This window comes from Eptesicus fuscus, chromosome 19, assembly GCF_027574615.1.
Source record: "Eptesicus fuscus isolate TK198812 chromosome 19, DD_ASM_mEF_20220401, whole genome shotgun sequence".
In the NCBI taxonomy this organism is placed as follows: domain Eukaryota; kingdom Metazoa; phylum Chordata; class Mammalia; order Chiroptera; family Vespertilionidae; genus Eptesicus; species Eptesicus fuscus.
In genome coordinates, this window is record NC_072491.1 from 38,437,729 (window position 1) to 38,461,175 (window position 23,447).

The 23,447-nt window shown below is 40.1% G+C and overlaps 1 protein-coding gene across 1 annotated transcript in view; it reads right to left on the reverse strand.

Moving 5' to 3' along the window:
- SLCO5A1 (solute carrier organic anion transporter family member 5A1) overlaps positions 1-23,447 on the reverse strand; it is a 102,738-nt gene that overhangs the window by 20,253 nt on the left and 59,038 nt on the right. Inside the window, exon 4 of the mRNA XM_008150355.3 lies at positions 18,375-18,539. Within this exon, the coding sequence (XP_008148577.1) occupies positions 18,375-18,539 (165 nt within the window). The remainder of the gene's footprint in view (positions 1-18,374; positions 18,540-23,447) is intronic.

A 23,447-nucleotide genomic window follows, 5' to 3' on the forward strand; every position in this document is an offset into this window, starting at 1 on the left:
TTGCTTGCCCTTGCAAAGTGTGGCTGCATGGAGCCCAAAGGTCTTTACGAAAAATGATATTCAGTGAATTGCCAAATATTAAAGCTAATGGAGGGCTTTTTCCTCTTCACTCCAATTTTTGTCAATAGACATTACGTACTTCAATGAACACATAAAATATACCCAAGCTTACTGCATGATTTGGAGCAAAGAAAAATCTTCGACTGAAGGAGAGGTGGGGAAATTTGGGTGATTCACTCATTATGGAGAAAAATGAGGAAAACAAGGGGAAAAACAAAACCAAAAAAAATGAAAGGCTGTTTTAAGTCCAGGGAACTTCAACTGTGCTGGCAGCTGTTGCTATTATTAACAAAACAACAGTGTGCTCGTGGGTCCCAGAGCCAACCTTGTCATGGGGTCTGCATCGTGTTTACTTCTCTGTCTTTCCTGCTAGACCGTAATGTTCCATACACAGTAGGGACGTTATCTTTATTCTTCATACCTTTTGAGCACTTGCCAGGACATGGTAATAGGGCTGAATGATTAATTTTGTTATTTATAATTTACTGCATAAAATCTTCAAACGACTTATTCATTTTGGTCTTCACATATTCCTTGAACTGGACTATATCTCATTTTATAAATAGGAAATCTAAGATCTAATTTGGGGTGAAAAATTTGCTAAAATCCATTTAAAACTGGCAGGCACTAAATAGCTAGATTGGTGCCTGGAAACTCTCACTGTTATCAAAGTTCTGAATTGAGCATTATTAGCAAAAGCTTAACAGCCAACCTACTAAAGGTGGCAAAGTGTGTGATGTCTGGAGTCCCCCGATGCCTCCACTCTGTCGTGAAATCACCATGGTGCAGAGTGTCCTGTGGTGAATTAAGTTCACATGGACAGATTCTCAGAATCTTAGCTGTCCTCGTGATCTTTTCTCTAAATTCACTGACCCTCGCTCTGTATTCCAATCCAAAGTTTTCCTTCGTGAAGCTGAAAATAGATGACTTGCCAACATCAGACTATGAATCACTAAGAAATATCATTGTAAGCCACTATGACTTTCAAGTTCTGCTGCCTCTTTTAGGAAAGGTGGCTAGGCACTGGAAGGGGAGAGAATATTCACTCATATTCTCTCCCTCCCTTCCTCCCTCTTTCCCTCTATCTCTCTTTCTCTACACATACCCCGCCCCCACACACAGATGTTGAGTATATGCCAGATGGTATGATAACTACTCTGCATATAGTATCTGATTTAATTATCAAACTTGTAAGGACTTTGAGTTTCTCTGAAATTAGAATGTGTCCTACAATTAACAGTGTCTCAGGGAGAAACCAAGATGGCGGCATAGGTAAACACCTGAACTTGCTGCCTCGCACAACCACTTCAAAACTACAACTAAAAGACAAAACGGACATCATCCAGAACCACAGGAAGGCTGGCTGAGTGGAAATTCTACAACTAGAAGGAAAGATAAAAGCACACTGAGACTCAGAGGAGGTGCAGAAGTGAAGTACGGAGGTATGGAGGCGCGCATGCAGAAAGGGCTGGCAACTGAGGATGCAGTTGTCTTTCTCAATCGGGAGGGAGACACAAGCTCCCGACTGCTCTGAACTCCAGTTCCAGGCGAGACTCTGGGGACCCAGACTCATACAGGGAGAAACTGGACTGTCTGGCTTCAGGTGGAACTCAACCTTCTCTCAGAGGTGCTGGCAGCAATTACCGCGGGACACAGAGACCTGGGGGCCTCTTAGGGCAGCCATAGCTGTTTGCTCCTCCCTGTTGATCCCCTGAGACCCTGCCCCACCCAAGTTGTGTGCAGAGGCTTTTGCATATGAATGGCCTGGACCTTTGCAATCTAAAATTACCTAACAAACTGCAGCTGAGTCAGTGAGACCCAGAACATCCAAAAGAAGGCCCAAGGCCCCACAGCAACTTGCTTCACAGCTGGGCCTCATCTGGACACCTCCAAACCCCAAACAAAGAGAAGGAATCTGCAGATCTCTCCGTAGCTCCTGCTGGGTGGCCTCAGGCAGAAGCAAAATTAGCACCTCCTTGGAGATCCAAGAGCCAGTGTACCCAGTGGTCAGAGTGGGACCATCCAGATTACAACTCCTCAGATCCATAAGGGACACACTCAGGGGGCAGACTGAGTGAGCACCAAAGCCCCACTGAAGCAAGTCTTGCCTCATAAGGGTGCATAAGGGTGTCTCCAGCACAGAAGTTCTCCCATCGTAGGCACAGCTGAGCCTCACAGCCAATTGGCCTGGAGGTCAATTCCTCTCAGTGATACCAACAACAATCAAGGCTAAACTACAACAAGACTGTGCACACAGCCCACAAAGGGGTGCACCAAGAGTGTCCACCTCAGGTAATTGGGGAGGCTGAGCCACTGGGCCCTATAGGACACCTAGCACACAAAGCCACTCTATCAACACAGGGAAGCAGCCAAAATGCAGAGACAAAGAAACAGGTCACAAATGACAGAAATGGAGGAAAGCAAACTACTGGATATAGAGTTCAAAACCACGGTTATAAGGTTTTCGAAGAATCTTCTAGAAACCGCTGATAAATTTAGTGAGACCCTCGAGTATATGAAAAAGGACCAACTAGAAATTAAGCATACACTGACTGAAATAAGGAATAATATACAGAGATCCAACAGCAGACTAGAGGATTGCAAGAATCAAGTCAAAGATTTGAAATTCAAAGAAGCAAAAAACACCCAACCGGAAAAGCAAAAAGAAAAAACAATCCAAAAATATGAAGACAGTGTAAGGAGCCTCTGGGACTACTTCAAGCATACCAACATCAGAATTATGGGGGATGCCAGAAGAAGAGAGAGAGCAAGATATTGAAAACCTATTTGAAGAAATAATGACTGAAAACTTCCCCCACCTGGTGAAAGAAATAGACTTAAAGTCCAGGAAGCACAGAGAACCCCGAACAAAAGGAATCCAAAGAGGACCACACCAAGGCACATCATAATTAAAATACCAAGAGCAAAAGACAAAGAGAGAATATTAAAAGCAGCAAGAGAAAAACAGGTAGTTACCTACAAGGGAGCACCCATAAGACTGTCAGCTGATTTCTCAACAGAAACTATGCAGGCCAGATGGGAGTGGCAAGTAATATTCAAAGTGATGAATAGCAAGAAACTACAACCAAGACTACTCTCCCCAGCAAAGTTATCATTCAGAATTGAAGGGCAGATAAAGAGCTTCACAGATAAGAAAAAGCTAAAGGAGTTCATCACCGCCAAACCAGTAGTATATGAAATGCTGAAAGGTATTCTTTAAGAAGAGGAAGAAGAAGAAAAAGGTAAAGATAAAAATTATGAACAACAAATACATATCTATCAACAAGTGAATCTAAAAATCAAGTGAATAAAAAATCTGATGAACAGAATAAACTGGTGAATATAATAGAATCAGGGGCATAGAAAGGGAGTGGACTGACAATCCTCGGGGGGGAAAGGGGTGTGGAGGGTGTGGGAAGAGACTGGACAAAAATCGTACACCTATGGATGAGGACAGTGGGGGGGGGGGAGGTAAGGGCAGAGGGTGGAGTGGGAACTGGGTGGAGGGGAGCTATGGGGGGAAAAAAGAGGAACAACTGTAATAATTTGAACAATAAAGATTTTTAAAAATTTAAAAAAAAAACAAGAGAGTCTCAGCTCTGTGTCATAATCTAATTAGAAGCATTTTTTCTCTCATCATAATTCAAAATCATGGTGCATCTCACAATGGATGATGTCTTAGAGTGGGAAGAGCATAGCATTCTCTCCACATCCCAGATGAGGAAACTGAATGAGTGGCAGAGCAGGGCAACGAATTCATGTTTGTTTCACTTTTCTGAAGACTATGCTTCTAATCTGATGATACAAAATCACCATTTTCCTATCGCCAGGGTAAATTATTTTACCCTGTTAAGCTCCCACTTTCCCTTGAAAACATTTTCTTGTAGGAAATGAATATCAATTCCTGCCAGAGGGAAATAGAAGAAGAGACTATTTTAAAAATTCAAACCTTGAAGCTAGAAAAATGTAATGGTCTGGGAATAGGCAGCATAGTAAGTATACACTTTCACTAACAATACATAGACCCACAAAGTATTCCAAAAGTACAACATATCTTTTTCTCTCTCCTATATCTCAGAAGTGCCTTCGCAAACAATGAATGAGGTGTAGCATCAGAAGTCATTTATGATAACTTTTTAATCATTCACTGGCGGTTTTAAGACAGAGAACAGACTATTTCTTGAAGTCCATATTATTGCACAGCACAACACTAAGTCAAATTGCAAAGGAGGAATGGCAACGTCTAGAACATTGACCGGATTAGGACAGGCAGCATATTCCATCATCACAGCTCCCAGGACCCCAAGAGAAGCCTATGGGGCCCCGAGGGAGAATTTGCAGGGAGTTCCTTGAGGAATTCTCAGGAAGCAGATGAGCTGGCCGGGCAGCCAGCCTCACACCGGGCTGCTGCTGCAGACAGCCCGTCTCGAGCTGTGCCCCTCTCTAGTTTCAGAGTAGGCACAGTGCCAGAAGACCCCCAGCCACACCTCCCCTGTGAAGTCCCCCTGACAGCCACAGGGTGGCTCAATGGGACTACCTGCACTAACGAGAGAGAAAGCTGCGAAACTGCTAGCCAGGCCTTGCAGAGATCACCAATCAGGGCTTTCAAAGGAATTACACACTTCTCAAACCTTAGCCACCCTCACTTCGGCCTGGAGATCGCAATCTGAAGCTCATATTTAATTCCTCCTTGAGCAAATGGGTCTCATTCACCCAGAATAGCACTTTCTTCAACTCTGCCAACACAGGGAGGCACTGTGCGGTGTGGGAGAGAAATCTGAGAACCCCAGCCTCGAAGAGTCAAGGTCTCTGCACCACCGAAGGAAAGGTAATAAAAAGGTGCATTCAACAGAGCAGACAACCACACTTTTCATGTCAGGCTCCTGCAGAGCTCTGGCTGAAATACTACCGAGAGGCAACTGCCGAGCTGTGTCATGCACAGAATTCAAAAATCAAATCAATATTCCCTCTTTTGCGGCTTAGAAACCTACAAGAGTTTTCTGCATCCGGGCGATAGGACCACAGAGGGCACAACAACGCGCAATGATGAGATGCAAAAACCAGAGCGTTTGCTTCCGTTCGCACTGGCTCTGGAAACAAGGTGAAGCCGCAAAAGCTTTAAACAGTTGCTGCTAACGGAGAGGGGAAGGGACCCTCTTGCAGAGGAAATTTTATAGGAGAATAATGGGAGCTTATTAACATTTTCAGCGAACAAAATAAGCTGCAAACTAAGACCTGGGTATTGAGTTACAGGTCTTGGTTTCCTACAGAAGTGGCCAGTGCCAAGTGCAAAACCCTCTTTGGAGGCCCGTCGGGCGAGATCCATTTTCTGTCAGCAGTTTTCAACTTCTCCCCTTTCAATTGTTGTCCAAATCCAGCAGCTCACAGAGCTTTCCCATCTCCCATCGAGACAGCATCATCCCATCCACTAATAGCTGAGCCGAAAAAGCCTCACAGCTATCCTCCCCCCTGAGAGAAGCAAACAGATGTTTACAACTATGTATTGGGTGAGGGGGAGGAATTTTGGTACAAACGTCTACACACCTAACCTGTACTGGTTAGAATGGCGTTGCCCCACAAGGGCCGGGTAGAAATTTTGCTCATTAAAAACCTGGTTAATCCTTCCAAATTTATAGCAAGGACCAGAGCAGCCACTTAATAAAATAGTCAACTCACTAATAGAATATGTTTCTTTTTCTTTTTTTATTGACAGCTTCATTGAGCTGTAAGTCACCTATCATACAATTCACCTACTTAAATAAGTGTGCAATTTTTTAGTATATGCACAGATATGCAACCATCCCCATAATCACTTTTAGAACATTTTCATCACCCCTGGAAAAAACCCTGTATTCACAGGTATCACACCCATTTCCTCTCAACCCCCTCCCTCAGTCCTAGACAACCACTAATCTATTTCTAGTCTCTACAGACTTGCCTATTCTAGACATTTCATACAAATGGAGTCATGTAATACCTCTGTGTGGCTTGTCACTTAACACAATGTTTTCAAGGTTCATCCATTTTGTAGTAAATGCATTGAAGCTTCCTTTCTATTTATGCCCAAGCAATAATTCATTATACTGATTACCACATTTTATTTATCCATTCATCAGTTTATGGACATTTGGGTTGTTTCTATTTGGGGCTATTATGAGTAACACTGCTATGAACATGCAAGTACAAGTTTTTACGGAGACACATGTTTTCATTTCTCTTAGCTATATGCCGAGATAGAAATGGAATGTCTGGATCATATGGCAACTCTATGCTTAAGGAAGTGCCAAACTGTTTTTCCAAAGCAGCTGCACCATTTGACATTCCTACCAGCAGAGGGTGAAGGTTCCAACTTCTCCATGTCTTTACCAGCACTTATTATCACAGACAGTGTCTGATTATAGTCACCCATGAGGGTGGGAAGTGGTGGCTCAGTGTGGTTTCGATTTGCATTTCCTTGATAACTAATGAGGTTGAGCATCTTTTCAAGTGACCACTGTGTATCTTCTTCAGAGAAATGTCTATTCAGATCCTCTGCCTATTTCTTAATTGGAGTATTTGTCTGTTTATTATTGGGTTGTAAGAATTCTTTATATATTATAGATGTAAGTTTCTTATTAGAAACATCTTTTGCAAACATGTTCTCCCATTCTGTGGTGGGTGTTTTTTCACTTCTTTGATGGTGTCCTTTGATGTACTAAAGTTTTTAATTTTGATGAAATCCATTTTTTTTTTGTACTGGTTGTATTGTTTAATCCAAGGTCACAAAGATTTATGCCTACATTTATTTCTAAGAGTATTATAATTTTAGCTCTTACATTAAGGGCTTTGATCCATTTTGAGATAATTTTTATAGTTGAGCTAAAGTTCACTTTGTGTTATTTACAAGTGTGCTGTTAAGTATAACTTCCAAAAAAGTTATAAAAATATATATCATTTTTAAAGCATATATTTAACTTAGCAGAAAACATTTATTGAGAAATTACTATGTTTTGGGCCCTGTATTAGACTCTGGAGCTACATGGTGAAGAGAGATGATAAAAATTCATACCCACATTGAATTTACAATCTACTGGGGAGAAATAGACAATAAATAAACCAATGATTAGGAAAATTGTATTGCCTGTTAGAAGGTGAAAAACACTCCAGAGAAAATTCTTCAATCCAGCAAGGAAAAATCAGTAGTACTGGGAGAGGAGGCATTGTTAAATGAGGAATGCCGGGTTAGGTCTCAATGGCAAGTGGCCATTTGAGCAAAACGTTGGAGAAGAGGTAGTGAAGCATGCACAGGAAATAAAAGACACCCCAATTACACACTGTTTTCATCTTCTCATTAAAGAAGGGGCCAAGGGCCATTTGGATATTTATAACATCAATCGCAGGCCATACAAAATTATCAACTTAAAAATTAGCCTGTTATATTTGGTCAAACATGTAATTAACTCACCCCTAATGCCTTGCCAGGGCCAGACCAAATGATTTCAAGGGCCTTATAAAGCCCTCAGACCAGACGCTCCTCACCCTTGCTTACTGGGAGCCAAGAGTATTAAAGGTCAGAACATTTTATAAGTAGAAGAAAATTAAAACTTAATTAACCTTCCTTGCTCTCTGAAGGAGACAGCTTACGCCAGAAAAACTAAGAACTTAGGGGAAGACGGTGACAGTTGGGATGCACGTCTTCACCAGTACGCCACAAACTGCACTTGTTACCTGAACATGTTGTCTTATTTCAAAAGACATGCATACACACAGAAAAAGCTAAGAACTATATGATTTCACTCAGATGAGAAATATAAAACTGGAACTTATGAACACAAACAGCAGTGTGGTGGTTGCCAGAGAGAGGAGAGTGGAGGGAGAAAGTTGTCCTAAATGTGAGGTGACCAGAGAAGATTTGACCTTGTTGGTGGGCACATACTGCTATATACAGATTTTGTAACTTAGCAACCCCCACATGAAACCTATATATTCATGTTGACTAATGTCACCCCAATAAAATTTTAATTTAAAAAAAAAAGACATACATAATTCCACCAGATAATAAAATCCACAAAACAAGTGTTATGAACGAAAATGTACTCTAGTAATCTAATGGTTTGAATAGCTTTGGAGGACACCAAGCTTGCTATCGATGAGAACTTGGGCTTCAGACATCCGTTAGTTACACAACCTTATAGAAGGTACCCATTGGGTAGAAAATATTTGAAGAGAAACATGTGCCATGGTTCCTGTGTGCCTTCCTAATCTATATATATAAAAACTTAAGCGACCGCCAACTGTTCGACCAGCCAATCGGTAGCTATGATGCACACTAATCGCCAGGGGGCAGATGCTCAATGCAGGAGCTGCCGAGCTGCAGTGACTTGACAGCTGCGGTTCTCGGGTGACACACCTGGAACCAGAGAGAAGGGAGCCCGATTCTGGGGTGTGTCACCTGAGAACCACCCTCTCGCAATCTGGGACCCCTCAGGGGATGTCAGAGAGCTGGTTTCGGCCTGATGCCTGCCCCACCAGTGCACAAATCCATGCACTGGGCCTCTAGTGTAATGATAACTAGCTCCACCAATTGCTCTGTCTCTAAATCTCCCAGCAAGACACTAATAGGCTCCTTCCCTTACTGTTCAGATCTTATCTATTCCTGGTTTTGAAATGAAACTTCTTTTTAGAAGACAGTAATATATCTTGAAAATCTAAAAGAATAAGAAAAAGCAATGAATATTTTAAATTTATTCAAGGAAAATAAAACACAGTGTAGCCGAAGTCAATGTGATGTATGTCTTGACTAATAGCCACAGGCTCCTCTCATAGCACAATGGTCACCAGTTCAAGGTCCACCCCTGATATTACACTAGGGGGACTTCCCCAGGATCAAAAGTATCCCTACACCTTTTCACATCTTTACTGCCACCAAAAGGAAGACACATGCCGAATGCTGAGGGAGGAGCTGATGCCTTAGACAACTGAGCTGGAACCAAAAGCAACCATTTGGGATTGGGAAGTAGACAGAATAAAAAGACTATCTTACAGGCGCAGTTCAGGTTTCAGCCTGTTCAAGCAAGAAAGAACTTTGTGGTTTAGTATTTAGCAACACGAGTGCTAGTGTTTATGAACATTTTCAAAATTATTCCCACATCATAAGAAATGGTTTGGATTTTGTATTTGCTTGTTTGTTATCCTAAAATCAGAATCTGGAAGGGTACTGTGGCAGAGATTGTTACTTATCCCCTGATGACTACCCTTCTTTCTTCTAGAGCAGGAGTGGACAAGATTTCTTTTTTTTTTTTTTTAATAAATGGCCAGATTGTAAATATTTTCCACTTTGTGGGCCAGACAGTGCCTGTTGCAACTGCTGTTGTAGTGCTAATGTAGTCATGGAGTTGTGTAAACAAATGGGCATGACTGTTTCAATAATATTTGATTTATAATAAGCAGCAGCAGGCTAAATTTGGCCCAACAACCCTATTCTAGAGTAAGAACCTGGTTTATGGCCACGTGAAATGCAGACTACATTTCCCAGAATCCCATGCAACTCTATGTGGCCGTGTGGTAAGTTCTGGCCAATGTGATATAAGCAAAAATAGAACACCCATCCATGCCTTTCTTCCTTCTATCATCCTGCTGCTTGGAATGCAAAAGGTCCATGGAACCTGCTGGACCTCTCCATTGGACCATGAGGACAAGAGTCCATGATGGAGCAGAAACAGCCCTGTGCTGCCTAATTACAGACTTTTTGTGAAGAACAAATAATCATCTATTTTGCTTAGACCTCGGTTACTTTGAGTCTCTTAATATTCTCAAAAATATGCACAATGTAACTCTAAATTAACACAGAGATCATCTCTTCAACTCCCTCATTTTATAGATGACAAAGAAAAAAATATATACAGCCCGGCCAGAGTGTTTCAGTGGTTGAACACCGACATATGAACCAGAAGGTTACAGTTCAATTCTCAGGCAGGGCACATGCCCGGGTTGTGGGCTTGATCCCTGGTGTGGGGCATGCAGGAGGCAGCCAATCAATGATTCTCTCTCATCATTGATGTTTCTATCTCTCCCTCCCTCTCCCTTCCTCTCTGAACTCAATAAAATATTTTTTAAAAGAGAGAGGGAAAAAATGCACACACACAAAACACCTGAGGCTCTGAAAAGATGCTAGACTTGACTTAACTTGGATCAATGGCTTGCTAGCCACTGGCTAACAATGGCTGATCTGAAGCAAGGCATAGACTCTTAAGTGTTCTGAATCTACGTCCAATGCTTTTTCTACATTCACATGAGGCTAACACTCCCATAAGCACTTACTTAAATTACAAAGGGTAGTTATTTTCTCTGTGTGACTTTTTTCCAACCATTTAAGCCACTTGTTTTCCCTAGGAATGAATGCTCAGTTTTATTCTAAAAGTAAAAGGAAAAACATTTTTTATTAATAGAGACTCGCTTTATAGTTAATTCTTCCAAATTCTATTTCTTTCAGAATGGGAAGTGTTTTAGACTAATTTTCTACCTAAAGCAGCAGGAAACTCCTCAGAATTCCTTTCAAATAATCTTACCTATTATTATCTTGAATCATGCATGAGATACACACCCAGAAATAAATACTGTGATTAAAGGTTAAATGTGAGAGCAAGCTGACTTCAACTTTAACCAAAATTAGCAGCGACAACCTAAACTCACATGAGGTTTTTGCAAAGCGTATTCATACCAGTTATTTGAGCAATAAAACAGCTCTGTGAAAGGGTATTATATCTGCTTATACAGATAAGGAGAGGGATTTGGGGGAAAGGAAATGACTATATAATCATCATGACAAATGTGTAGAGTACTTTAAGTCTTAAAGCACTTCCACTTAGTCTTATCCCATGAGACGGGTTCCTATTTATCCCCGTTTTCCATAAAATTACGCATTAAGAAAAATAAGACACATGGCCGATATCACCAAGCTACCAGAGCAGAGCCAGGATGCAAATCTGATTTCCAAGCCAGAGTTCTTTCAGGTCTGAGGCGAGAAATCCGCTACCTGAATTCCAAACCCATTGTTCCTTCTAAAGCTGAAACCTAGTCTCTAACTCCTGCTTAATTTTTTCAGTTAGTTACACTGTCTCGTAAAACAAATGCAAATCTTCAATAAAAAAGGAGTGAAATGTGTTAACATGTGGTATGTCCGTAAAGGTGTATATATGTGCAAAAAAACGCGTGTGTGTATGTATTTCTGATAGCCAATATTTTATTTACTTATTACATCCCTCAAAAAAACACAAAAAAAGATTTGAGATGTGAACAGGTCCAATCTGCTTAGAAGATAAGCAAATGAAATTTGGGAAGTTGGTGCTTTTAAAGACACATGAAGAGCATTATGGCCCTGGCCCGTTTGGCTCAGTGGATGGAACGTCGGCCTGCAGACTGAAAGGTCCCAGGTTCGATTCCGGTCAAGGGCATGTACCTTGGTTGCAGGCACGTCCCCAGTAGGAGGTGTGCAGGAGGCAGCTGATTGATGTTTCTCTCTCATCGATGTTTCTAACTCTCTATCCCTCTCTCTTGCTCTCTGTAAAAAAATCAATAAAATATATTAAAAAAAAAAAAGAGCATTATGAAGCAAAAGAAAAGGTGACTGAGAAGAACTGCATCATCTCTTTCTTTGATTCCCTCCCACCTGCCCCCCCCCCCCCGCCCTCCGCCCCAAAAGGATGGGTGCTCAATTGTTTAGGGCAGTGATTTTCAACCAGTGTGTCGCAAGAGGCACACCAGTGTGCCACAAGAATGTTTAAAACATGCAATACCTGACTATGTATTCAGGAGCACTGACCTATTTTCCCTTAGATTGTCCAATTAAAAAATGACAACAGCCAACACATTAGACGTCTGCTGTGAATGAATACAAATTATGCCTTCTTTTTGGTCTGGTCAGCAAAAAAACATATTTTTTGGTGTGCTGCAGAATTAGTTTATGTGTGCTGTGAGATGAAAAAGGTGGAAAATCGCTGGTTTAGGGCAATTTCAGTATGCTTCATAGAAACAGCAGCATATAGCAAGGCACCAAAAAATAATCACAATATGTGAATATCTATTCAATTAAACAGAACTGCATACAATAATAATCCTGCTGAAACTAACAGAATTGCAGCGTCTCTCTTTTAAAAAATTAGTTTCCATATTTTCTATTAATTACTGGCTGATCTTAAAAGTCCTCCACAAGGGACTCAGAGCTCTCCGTAATATGAATCCAGTCCACACTATTTGTTCTATCTTATTTCCTCTGTTAAAATTATTTCATTCATCTTCCTATGCACCATAATGCACTTCAAAGTAGTTTGCTAAATGGTAGGCACTCAGTAACCACTCGGTGAATTCAGGGAATAAACACAGTATCCCTAGACAGGCGAGAGCACACAGCATAGAGCAAAATTCTCCGCAGGGCAGACAGTTTTTTGTGTTGCTTCTGTTGTTGTTGTGAATCCTCACCCAAGAATATTTTTCTATTGATTTGTTAGGGAGTGGAAGGGAGGGGGAGAGACAGAGAGAAAGAGAAACATCAATGAGAGAGACATCAATTGGTTGCCTCCCGCATGCACTCCAACTGGGGATCAAGCCTGCAACCCAGGCATGTGCCTGTGACCGGAATCAAACCCTGGATCCTTCAGTCCGAGGGCTGATGCTCTATCCACAGAACCAAACCAGCTCGGGTCAGATAGTTTATAGTAACACAAAATTTCCACTGGCACCTTGTCCCAAGATTCTCAGAAACCTGATCTGAAGACAAATAAGACATCTGTTGTCAGCACTGAAAATGCACCTGATGCTTTCGCAATACTTGAAGCAACATATAAAGTTGTTTTCTTAAATATTTTTTAAATTCTCCCTAAAAATCTTCCATTAATGTGCAGAATGCTTTGCTCTGCAAAGCTAATGTCAATGACTCTGTTCAAATAAACATAAGTTTTAAGTACAAATTGACAGTTTGCTGATAAACATATATAAAATCTGTACATCTTGTAACTAGAACTACCAACCCATTGATTATGTAAATAACTAACTCTGAGAGCAAGGCTGAAACAGGAACAAAGAGAAACTTGTAATGTCATGAATACAGATGTTCTGTTGGAAAATCTTATCAAAGCATATTGACATTTCACAGGGTCCTACTCTGCTTCATTACTGAATGATTCCACCAAGCTCAATTGCATTTCCAAAAGGTTTTGATATTATATGGAAAATATTTTTAACAAATTTAAGGAAGATGTTACAAAACAATGTTGAACTACTCTATATAAAACAATTATATAGAAATTGCTCCTTGCATTAGTTAGAGAAGTATGCATCTATAATGTTTCTAAATATTTACTTAATCAGAAAACCAATGTAAGTTATATTTATCTTAATTGCAAAGAAAGATATAGGCCTGGCTGGCCTGGCTCAGGGGTTGAGCATCAACCTGTGAACCAGGAGGTCAAGATTCAATTCCCAATGAGGGCACATGCCCAGGTTGCAGACTCAATTCTCAGTGTGGGGTGTACAGGAGGCAGCCGATCAATGATTCTCTCGCATCATTGATGTTTCTATCTCTTTCTCCCCCTCCCTTCCTCTCTGAAATCAATAAAAATATATTTTTTAAATAGAAATATAGGAAAAATTTCCAATACAATGACTTGAAAAAATTAACTACTAGCTTGAAAGCCAATCAGTCTAACAGTAACAAATCCAAATGTTCTACCTTCTGGCCAAAATGGGAATTTGAGCCTGGCAGCAAAGCAAATCTTCTGTGGCCCATCGTGAGATGGTTCAGGTTGCAAAAGGACATTACTTCAACATCTAATAATGTCTAAGCATATGTTTCATTATTCAGTTGAAAAGAGTAAGGCACTTCCTGCCAGTGTGGTCATAACCATATCCTGGCCATACTTAAGGGCCAAGGTATTCATTAGCTCTGGATGTGATATTGATGGGCTAAGAGAAAACATCTGAGGAAATGACAGATGGTGGCATGAGCTGGGAGTCACAACAGTGTGTCTCTAGTCCAAGTATGCCACTACCCATGAGGCCATGGATCCTTCAAGTAGTGTCTGTCCTTTATTTACCTATCTATAAATCTGGGATCATGTTATACCCCCTCCCCTATTTTCCTCCTTCCTCATCTCTTTCAATAATAATCCTGATCCTCTAGTCCTACTATAGAGGATGAAATATTCCATGAATAGGGAGGAAAGGCAGGGTCATTCTCATTAATAATTAATATGTATGTTGTTCTTTACACTTAATAACTACTTTGTAACTTTTAAAAACTTCACACCATTTTAAAGCTGGTAAAATTGAGGCCAGAGAAATTAGTTAACTCACTCAGGTTACATGTCAGAGGCAGATCTTGAACCCAGACCTTCTGACTCTAATATATATAATGTTTCTCATATAAAATGTTGGCTCACTGCAAAACAGGTAGGGATCACCTTACTTAAGTAGGGAATGGACCTGCTAAAATGGGACCATGCTCAGTACAAAGTTTCTGAGTTCTCAAATGAAGTATTTAATCATCGAGCTACCTTGCTCCTTAATAGTCCCTCCAAAAAAAGCAAAAAGTGGAGCAATTCAACCTCATTCCGTCACATGCACCAAAGGAGAAAAAAAAATCTATATATATAAAAATTAAAATGCCAGGAAGAGGTATTACATACATATAAAGTAAAATGGTGAGACAATGACTAACTTCAATGCCTAGAAACAGAAGTTGTTCGCAAAATCCAAAGGATTTTCAGGGTTGGCAAGGGGAAGGGGATGATGGGATGCTTGTTAGTTGATCTTTGGTGAAAGGTCTTCTAATTCAATCCCTCATTCCAAAGATGAGACTGAGGGCCAGAAGGAGCAATGCTTACATTCCTTCAGCCATCAGCTCCATGGGTGTTCCTTGGATGATGACTTATCCCAGGAGTGATGCCCTCCATAGCAGAAATGCTCCTACGCTGCTCCTGACACTTCATTCTTTCCCCAGGGTTCCCGTCCTTTTGAAAAGCTCTCTAATCTTTCTCAGCTCCATTTTTATACATAAATGAATCCTGCTCTGTAAACACCATATAGTATTTTTGATGACTAAGGCTCTCCAGAGCCTCTGGGCCATTCTGAACAGCAATGATCATCCAGGGGCGATGAATGTAGATGCAGAAATGCGGAGAAAACTGGGCTGGATGTCCTCTGAGCCTGGAAATCCTTTAGATTCCTAAGGCTTAGAAGGATGTTTGACTTTATGTTTCTGTGCATTTGTGCCTGTGCACATGTATGCACATGGAAAACTAATCCCAGACACAAGGACTGTGCTATTCACCATCAAAGATGAGTGAAACGAAAACAGTCCCTTTAACTGAGATATCTGGTCACCTGACATTTCATTGCACCATACTTCAAATATATGAAACTATCTAACACTTAAAATGCACCCCTCACCCCCGCCAAGAGTTGTAAAAAATAGACATATTTGAGGTTGAAAAATAAATGAAGAATAAGTAAATCAGAGATGTAAAGATTTAACCCTCATGCAACACTGACTCAGCTGAAATCACAGGTATAACGTGTTACTCTTAAAGCAAGGACACCTTTATCATTTACATTAAGTCTCCAGGCCTCCTTCAGTGCAGAGGAGATAATCCCTCAGCCCTTCCTTCACATAATTGTCTCCTGCCTTCTCTTCCATTTTCCCACTTCCTGTTAGCCACACTCTTTCTCTCTTCTTACTCTTCAAATCCATTTCCCCCAGATATTCTTTCCTATGAAAGAGTCCTAGCTTCACTCTTCCGCCTTCGATTCCTTTTCCTGGGTGTCTCATAAAGTGGGCACTGCCATAGTCACTAGTCTCTACTTCCCAAACACTGTGCTAACACAACACACGCATCCCATCACTTAATCCTCATGACCTGTAACTCTCATAGAAGTTCATGAACTTGTTCAGGAACACCAGCAGCCTACTGGGGGCCACAGAGGATAGGACCCCTCTGTGTTCTCATTATGGCACCGTGCCAGGCTCATAGCAGAAGCTTTAAAAATATTTGTGCATGATGGACGGATGGATGGATGGACAGATGAAAAGGAAGAACAAGAATTTCAACAAGATGTGTCTCCCTCCAAAACAGATCCTCTTAACTATTGTACTATATGTCTTACTTTAGTGAAATAAAAATTCTAAAATGTAAGCAGCTTCCGAGGACCAGCTCAATCTATACATTATAAACCGAATTACGGAGTTTTGGGTGTCCAGTTTGTAAAAACTGCTCTAAACACCTCAGTTTCATCAACGCTGCGCTGGATAGAGAAGGACCTCCACTGAAGCATTGCGGCGAGGGCTGCATGCGCCAGGCTCGGTGCGCAAGGCCAACGAGAGTCACCTGCTTTTACCCTCATGGCGCAGGCTCATACCGAAGGAAAGTCTCTAATCTGATTTGAATTCCCAAAAGCCATATAGATTTTTTTTCAAAGTGCTTCCAGAAAGAGTCTCTCTTTTGATCTTTATAACAATCTGATGGTAAATGCTCGGCCTTGGGGCTGGGGAGCTGAGTATTATATGACAAATATATCCACGAGCTCTCAGTCTCCCTCCGCTGTCTGGAATCAGCTTCTTTACCAGGAGATAGGCAACCTGAAAGCTGGACCATTAAACTAAATTGTTAAAGAGAAATAAGTAGCCGAAACCGGTTTGGCTCAGTGAATAGAGTGTCAGCCTGTGGACTGAGGGGTCCCAGGTTCGATTCCGGTCAAGGGCATGTACCTTGGTTGCGGGCACATCCCCAGTAGGAGGTGTGCAGGAGGCAGCTGATCGATGTTTCTCTCTCATCGATGTTTCTAGCTCTCTATCCCTCTCCCTTCCTCTCTGTAAAAAATCAATCAAATATATTTTTTTAAAAAGAAATAAGTATATAAGACAAATGGGCTATTTAGTATAAAATGACTTCTATAGATCAAGATATATGTCATTATAGCAAAAGAAACAACACAACCCAATGGCCACCCATAGGCAAGCGAAGAGACCATGATACACAATAGCGTGCCGTGTGGCTGTAAAGAAACCAGCAAGGGCTCTGATGCTACGCCAGAGCGGAACAGAGGGGACAGTGTGCCAGCTTTGGGGTGAGACAGGCGAAGTACTAATATGACATAAAACATCGATGTATAGGATGTAAATATATGACATACATAATACACATACTTACTTACATATTCAGAAAGGAATAAGAGGAATACACTAATAAAACGCGACCTGTAGAAGGAGCGAGAACTGGAGGAAAGCGGGATGGAAGCAAGGCCTCCCTGAATGTCCTTTGCTTGATGGTTTTCACTCTCAAATCATATAACTGTCGTACATAATTTAAAAAACACAAATGTGGCTTAAAAACGTAAAAATAAAGTAATCCCTAAAAATGAAAATAAATAAAAGTAAATAAACTCCACATCAGATCAGGTTGTGGGCATAACCCAAACAGAGAAGAATTATTTCAAGTAAGTTGAGGTCATGGTATTTTGCATATCCACAAGAGATAGCCTCTGGACAAAAAGAACCACAAACAAGTCTAAAACTGCATTTCACATGTCATCATTAGTAACACACACACACACATACACATACACACTTGTAGTTATATTAAAGTCATTAGGAAGAATGATTCTCAGCATTAGAGCAAAGAGTAACCTATAATCTTAAATGTGAAGCAGAAATATCAATGTAACCTCAAGACTTGTTTACTCTTTTTATTAACGAAGATCCTAGAAACAATGACTACCTCGTAGCAGTGAGCACCCCAGTGTCCAACTTGGGGATCTCCAAATGTCATTTTCTCTCAAAAAAATCATTTTCCCTAGACATGAAATAATTTCTAAAACAAAATTCATAGATTTTCTTTCTAAATTCAAGCATCTCCAGTAATTCAATTAAAATCTGTTAACATTTATGAAAGGAGAACCTATATTTCAAATGATCAGCGTTCAAAAACCTAACACTTTAAGAGTCAGGCCAACCCATAAAAAGATTTATGCAGATGTGCATGTGAATGCCATTGCCTATTTCATCCTTTTTAACTCAGAACAATAAAAACATAAATCAATGCAAAGTTCTCCCTTTCCAAAACACAGTTGGTCAAGTCACACAGCAATACAATCTGAATTATTATTATTAAAAAAAAACAACAACATTCAAAGCCTTCCTCCTCCCGAAATCGGGGGGAAGGTATCTGTTAATGAACTTAACACTTTGATGTTAGAGTGAAGGTTAGTTCTCTTCACTCACTGCATTTCCGTTTAGTGGTCAAGGATTGTGGTGTTTTGAAGGCGCTCTCACGGCGGTGCCTTACCAGTGTAGATGCTGGCATTGGAAGCCGGAATACCAAACTGTGACTCGATGAACTTGGGAATGAAGGTAATGAAAGCAGTTACAATGGCACTCTCAGCTGTGTATGACAAACTCACAAAAAGGAATGTCATGTTGCTTAAGATCCTGACAGCTGCTCTTGGTAGGTCTACAAAATGACAAAAATGACAAATGAATGTTATAAACAAGGGATGGAAAATAAAACAAAACTGAATTGTTTTTGAAATGAACTGGAAGTAGCCATTCAGCAATACTTGAGAATATTAAATAAAGAATAAAATTTGAAAAACCTGATGACCGATTAGAAATTATCTCCTTTATTAAACAGATTTTGGGTTTTTGCTTCTTAATTTTCAAAAAGGATAAAGAAATTTAATAAAGTTTTTTTAAAACATGCCCATATGCAAATATCCTTATAAGAAGTATCCAACCTATGATTCCTGTTTCAAAAATGGTTTAAAGTAAATTATTTGCATTTTTTAATTTATTAAAACAATGCCATTCTTTGTTACGACCCCAAAGTCTACTAAATGTGTAAAGTACCTGCAACATAACCCTAAATTACAGTTTTCACTTCACCCAACTAAAACTCCCCTGAGAAAATGACATCTGGGTGCCATCTCCCTGGCACCCGATGGCACCCAGAGCAGAGGAACTGGCACGTGACTGGACAGCTGATCTTCCAGCCTCAGGAAATAATTACAAGGGCACATGGGGTAAGGCCACCAGGTCAGACAATCCAGGGACTTTGGACCAAAGAGAAATCTCCAAAGGAGCAGGACAGCCCAGAGCTGGGGGCTCTCCACCTTCCCAGCTGCCTCACAAGGAAGAGAGAAGTCCATTCCTCGACTGTGGGCATTTATTTCACAGGCCTTGCCCAATATACGCCTCAAGATGTACGTGCAAGTATTTTCATGTCGGCATTCACTGCTTATAACAGCAAAATTTTAGGAAAAAACACCTTAATGTCCATTAATGAGAAGTGTTTATATTATGGCACCAGCCATATAATAAAATACTATGCAGTAATTACACCTGAAATAAGCTGCACGTACTGGCATAAAAGGAACTCCAATCAATATTTTTATTAATGAATAAAGCCAGCTGCTGCAGAAATATACATGTGTATATAAATATATGTCATATATTCATATATGTATATATGATATATTTCTATAATATATGTTTATTTTACATTTAATTACATTTGCATATATATTTATATTTTATATATCATACATCATATATCATAGATCATATATTTATATATAATATTTATGTAAAAATAAAAAACCAAAAATATATTTACATGTAATCAAATGTATACATCTCAATATATATAACACCAAGAAATTCTGTGAATGGAAAATTCGTAAAGAAGAATAACGAAATTTTTATATGTATAGTTTTGTATTTTTGGCATGTTTATCATGTGAATTAACTCACATTCATGTAATGTTTACATACCTTCAAGGAAAAGGTCAGCTGCATTATTTTACAGTCAGTCATCTCAGTGATCAGAACAGTTATTTCACGCTATGACATACAATCAGTTCAAAAAAATTAAGCAGCAACTGTTGTTAAAGCTATAATTTATAGGCTATTCACAGGAATTTAAAACTTCAGAAAGCAAGACTATTCACTATTATCATTTTTAACTGTAAATTAATTTTTATGTTCTATAGCTTAATTTAGTTAAAGTTTAAATGAACATTTTAAAGAGAAAATTAAGATGCAAACTTAATTTTTTAACATGGAAAGACACATCAGAAAAAAAGATATAATCAAAGTACTTCATAAAATTTCCCACTGTTCTCTTATAAACACTGCAAATAAAAATGTCATATCCAAACTTTAAAAATTAGGAAGTTAAGATTTCATATCAACATTTAAAGATTCAGCTGTTATATTAAGTTTGCTATTATATTAAAAAGCCAATGTGTTAAATCTGAAACATCTGGGAAAAATGTAAATTAAATTATTTTAATCCAAGAAGATAACATGAATCACATGAATATTTTAAAAGATACTATTTATATCAAACTGGTTTTTCTTTTATGCCCATTTGGTATGGTAAAGTAACCTTCTAATTTCAAAGGTAACTAAAATATACATGTGATGTTTCTCCCTTCTCTTTCATTTAAAAAAAAAAAAAAGCCTGCTATTATTTAAGAAGAATTTATCCAAAGTTCAGACTTTCAACAACTTCAAGTTATTCTCTTTTATTCTTTCACCTTCCTCCTTCCCCTTTGCTGGGCTAACTTTCAGCCTACATGCCCTGCAGGTACCCAGGGTTGTGTCTTTTGGCTGGTGGGGCTGGACACAGGGGGAGTGAGCGAATAAGTCTAGACATTGAGAATAATGGGAATTGGTTTTTTAACTGCCAGAGAAAGGAGGTACAAATACAGAAAGGAGACAGGTATAAGATTGGAACTGGAAGGATTGGTATGAATTCATGAGATCATACATACATACATTCATAAGATGATAATCAATCAATGATAGATAATAAATTGTGTGTATGTGTACCCTCAGAGTGAAGCAAAAGTAGGTTTACAGTTGTGAATATGTGAAACACAGTTTATCTTATATTAGTATTAATTATTGTATTATTTTCCATATAAACAACTATAAACCTACTTTTGCCCCACCCTGTGAATACATTTCCTAACTCTGTGTATGAACAGGGTTTAGATATAATGACACTCAAGCAGCAATAAGCCCACCTAGCACCCAGTTCTTGGTTTCTCAGTGTCATTTTCCACTAAAATGACATTGACCTTCTTGGAGAATTGTCTAACTTCAGAGCTGGGGCAGAGAAAATGCAAGATGAGCCTGGAAAATCTTGCTGAACAAGAAAATACAGAAGTGCTCAAAAAATTATGGGGACATTTCAGAAAGATAGCATGAAGGATTCCCAGTGGCCAAATGTGAAACAATCTTGAGCTCAATTGATGCTAAAAATGGTACGTTATCGAGTTTAACAGGAACGAGATCCAGTCAATCCTCATTATTCGCAGATTCGGTATTTGCAAATTCACCTGCTCGCTGGAATGGATCTGAAACCACAAAATCAATACGAGCAGCGCATGGCCAATCGCGGACACGCACCAAATGGCAAGACTTGGGAGTCCAGGACGCACATTCCTGGCTGAGGTTGCACAAGGCCCTCTTGTTTCAGCGCTCACACTGTAAACAAGCGTCCTTTTCACAATACATGGTTACATTTTTTGCATTTTTGTGCTTTGGGTCATTTCTTTGTTTAAGATGTCCTGCCACCCCCAAGCATAGTGCTGAAGTGCTGCGTAGGGTTTCTAAGTGCAAGAGGCTGGGACATGGCTCCCAGAGAAAGTGTGTGTGTCAGATAAGCTGCTCTCAGGCAGGAGGTACAGTGCTGCTGGCCACGGGTTCAATGTTAATGAATCAACACACAACAATGTATGTTCAGTAAGGTGTCGTTGAACAGAAACACACACAAAGCAAGGTTACGGATTGGTGGGTTAGCCACGATGTTGTGGCAGGAATCCAGCCCTGTATCTCCCCTGGAGCAATGCTTCAGTCTTGGCTACATCAGTGCTCCTGGCGACTCTATAGAACACAACTTCTGCAAATAATGAGGACTGACAACAAGTACCTATAAATCACTTATTGCTTTATAATTGCGATTTACTATTCACTTTACAGTGGAGAAACCAGGCAGATACATTCTAATCCAATGATGAACGTTCACCTAACTGGTTACAAGGCCAAGTCGCACCGTGTGGCCTCTGTTACTGTGTGCTGAGCACGGCACCATTTCAGCGGTATGTCTACGAAAGGACATTAAATCAGGGGGTGACGTCATTAAAGCCACATTGAACAATATCTGTAAAGTTATTGTCTTATGCTTTTTAAAAAGATAAAGGTCATAAAAGAAACACACACACAAAAGACGAGGGACTTATCCAGAATGACAGAGATGAAAAAGACACTAAAACCAAATACGGGTACTTTTGGACTGGATCTTGGACATAAAGGACATTGTTGGGATAATGGCGACATCTGAATGGACCTGTGGTCTGAGTGGTAACCTGGGATGGATGTGAATTTCCTGACTTTGCTGGCTGCCCTGTGGTCACCCAGGAGCGTGTCCTTGTACTGAGGAAACACACATGAAAGTATTAGCGGGCAGGAGAGCATCATGTCTTCAATTTCTCAGGGGGGTCAAAACGTCAGCTATTGGGGAATGGGGGTGCAGGGTACACAGGCGTCCTGCGTGCTGCTTCTGTGGCTTTTACGTAAATCCAAAATTATTTCAAAAACACAAAGTTCTAGCCGAAACCGGTTTGGCTCAGTGGATAGAGCGTCGGCCTGCGGACTCAAGGGTCCCAGGTTGATTCCGGTCAGGGGCGTGTACCTTGGTTGTGGGCACATCCCCAGTAGGGGGTGTGCAACAGGCAGCTGATCGATGTTTCTCTCTCATCGATGTTTCTAACTCTCTATCCCTCTCTCTTCCTCTCTGTAAAAAATCAATAAAATATTTTTTAAAAAACACACACACAAAGTTCTAAAACCTAAGTCAGCAAAAAGGGTGCTAAATCCACCCATTTGCAGCCAGATACCTCATTTTTATGCTGCAGGACATAGAGTAGATAAGTTTCTTGGTGTCGCTCTTAACTGTGTCATTATAAAATCAAAGATGCAGCAAAACGCAGGATGAAGGAGAGATGCAATCTTGACAGTGATCACTGAAAGCTAGGACATCCTACCCTAAGGGCAAGCTGACACGAAAACCTCAAGGCTTTTAGCTTAGTCACAATGGTGTGTGACCACCACCTCTATCTAGTTTCAAAACATACATTTTCACTGTGAATAAATGTAAGCATTTATGTTCAGGAATGAGGCTGGAAGTCAACCTTATTGAATGTAAATATACTTTTACCTACTTTCAAATTTTCCACCAGGCACATACATTACTTTTATATTCTATGAACAACCCCCTCCCCCCAAAAAAAAAAAACAACAACAAAAAACTGCAATTCTAAAGGGATGCAGCAACATGTCATCCTCCAAGACA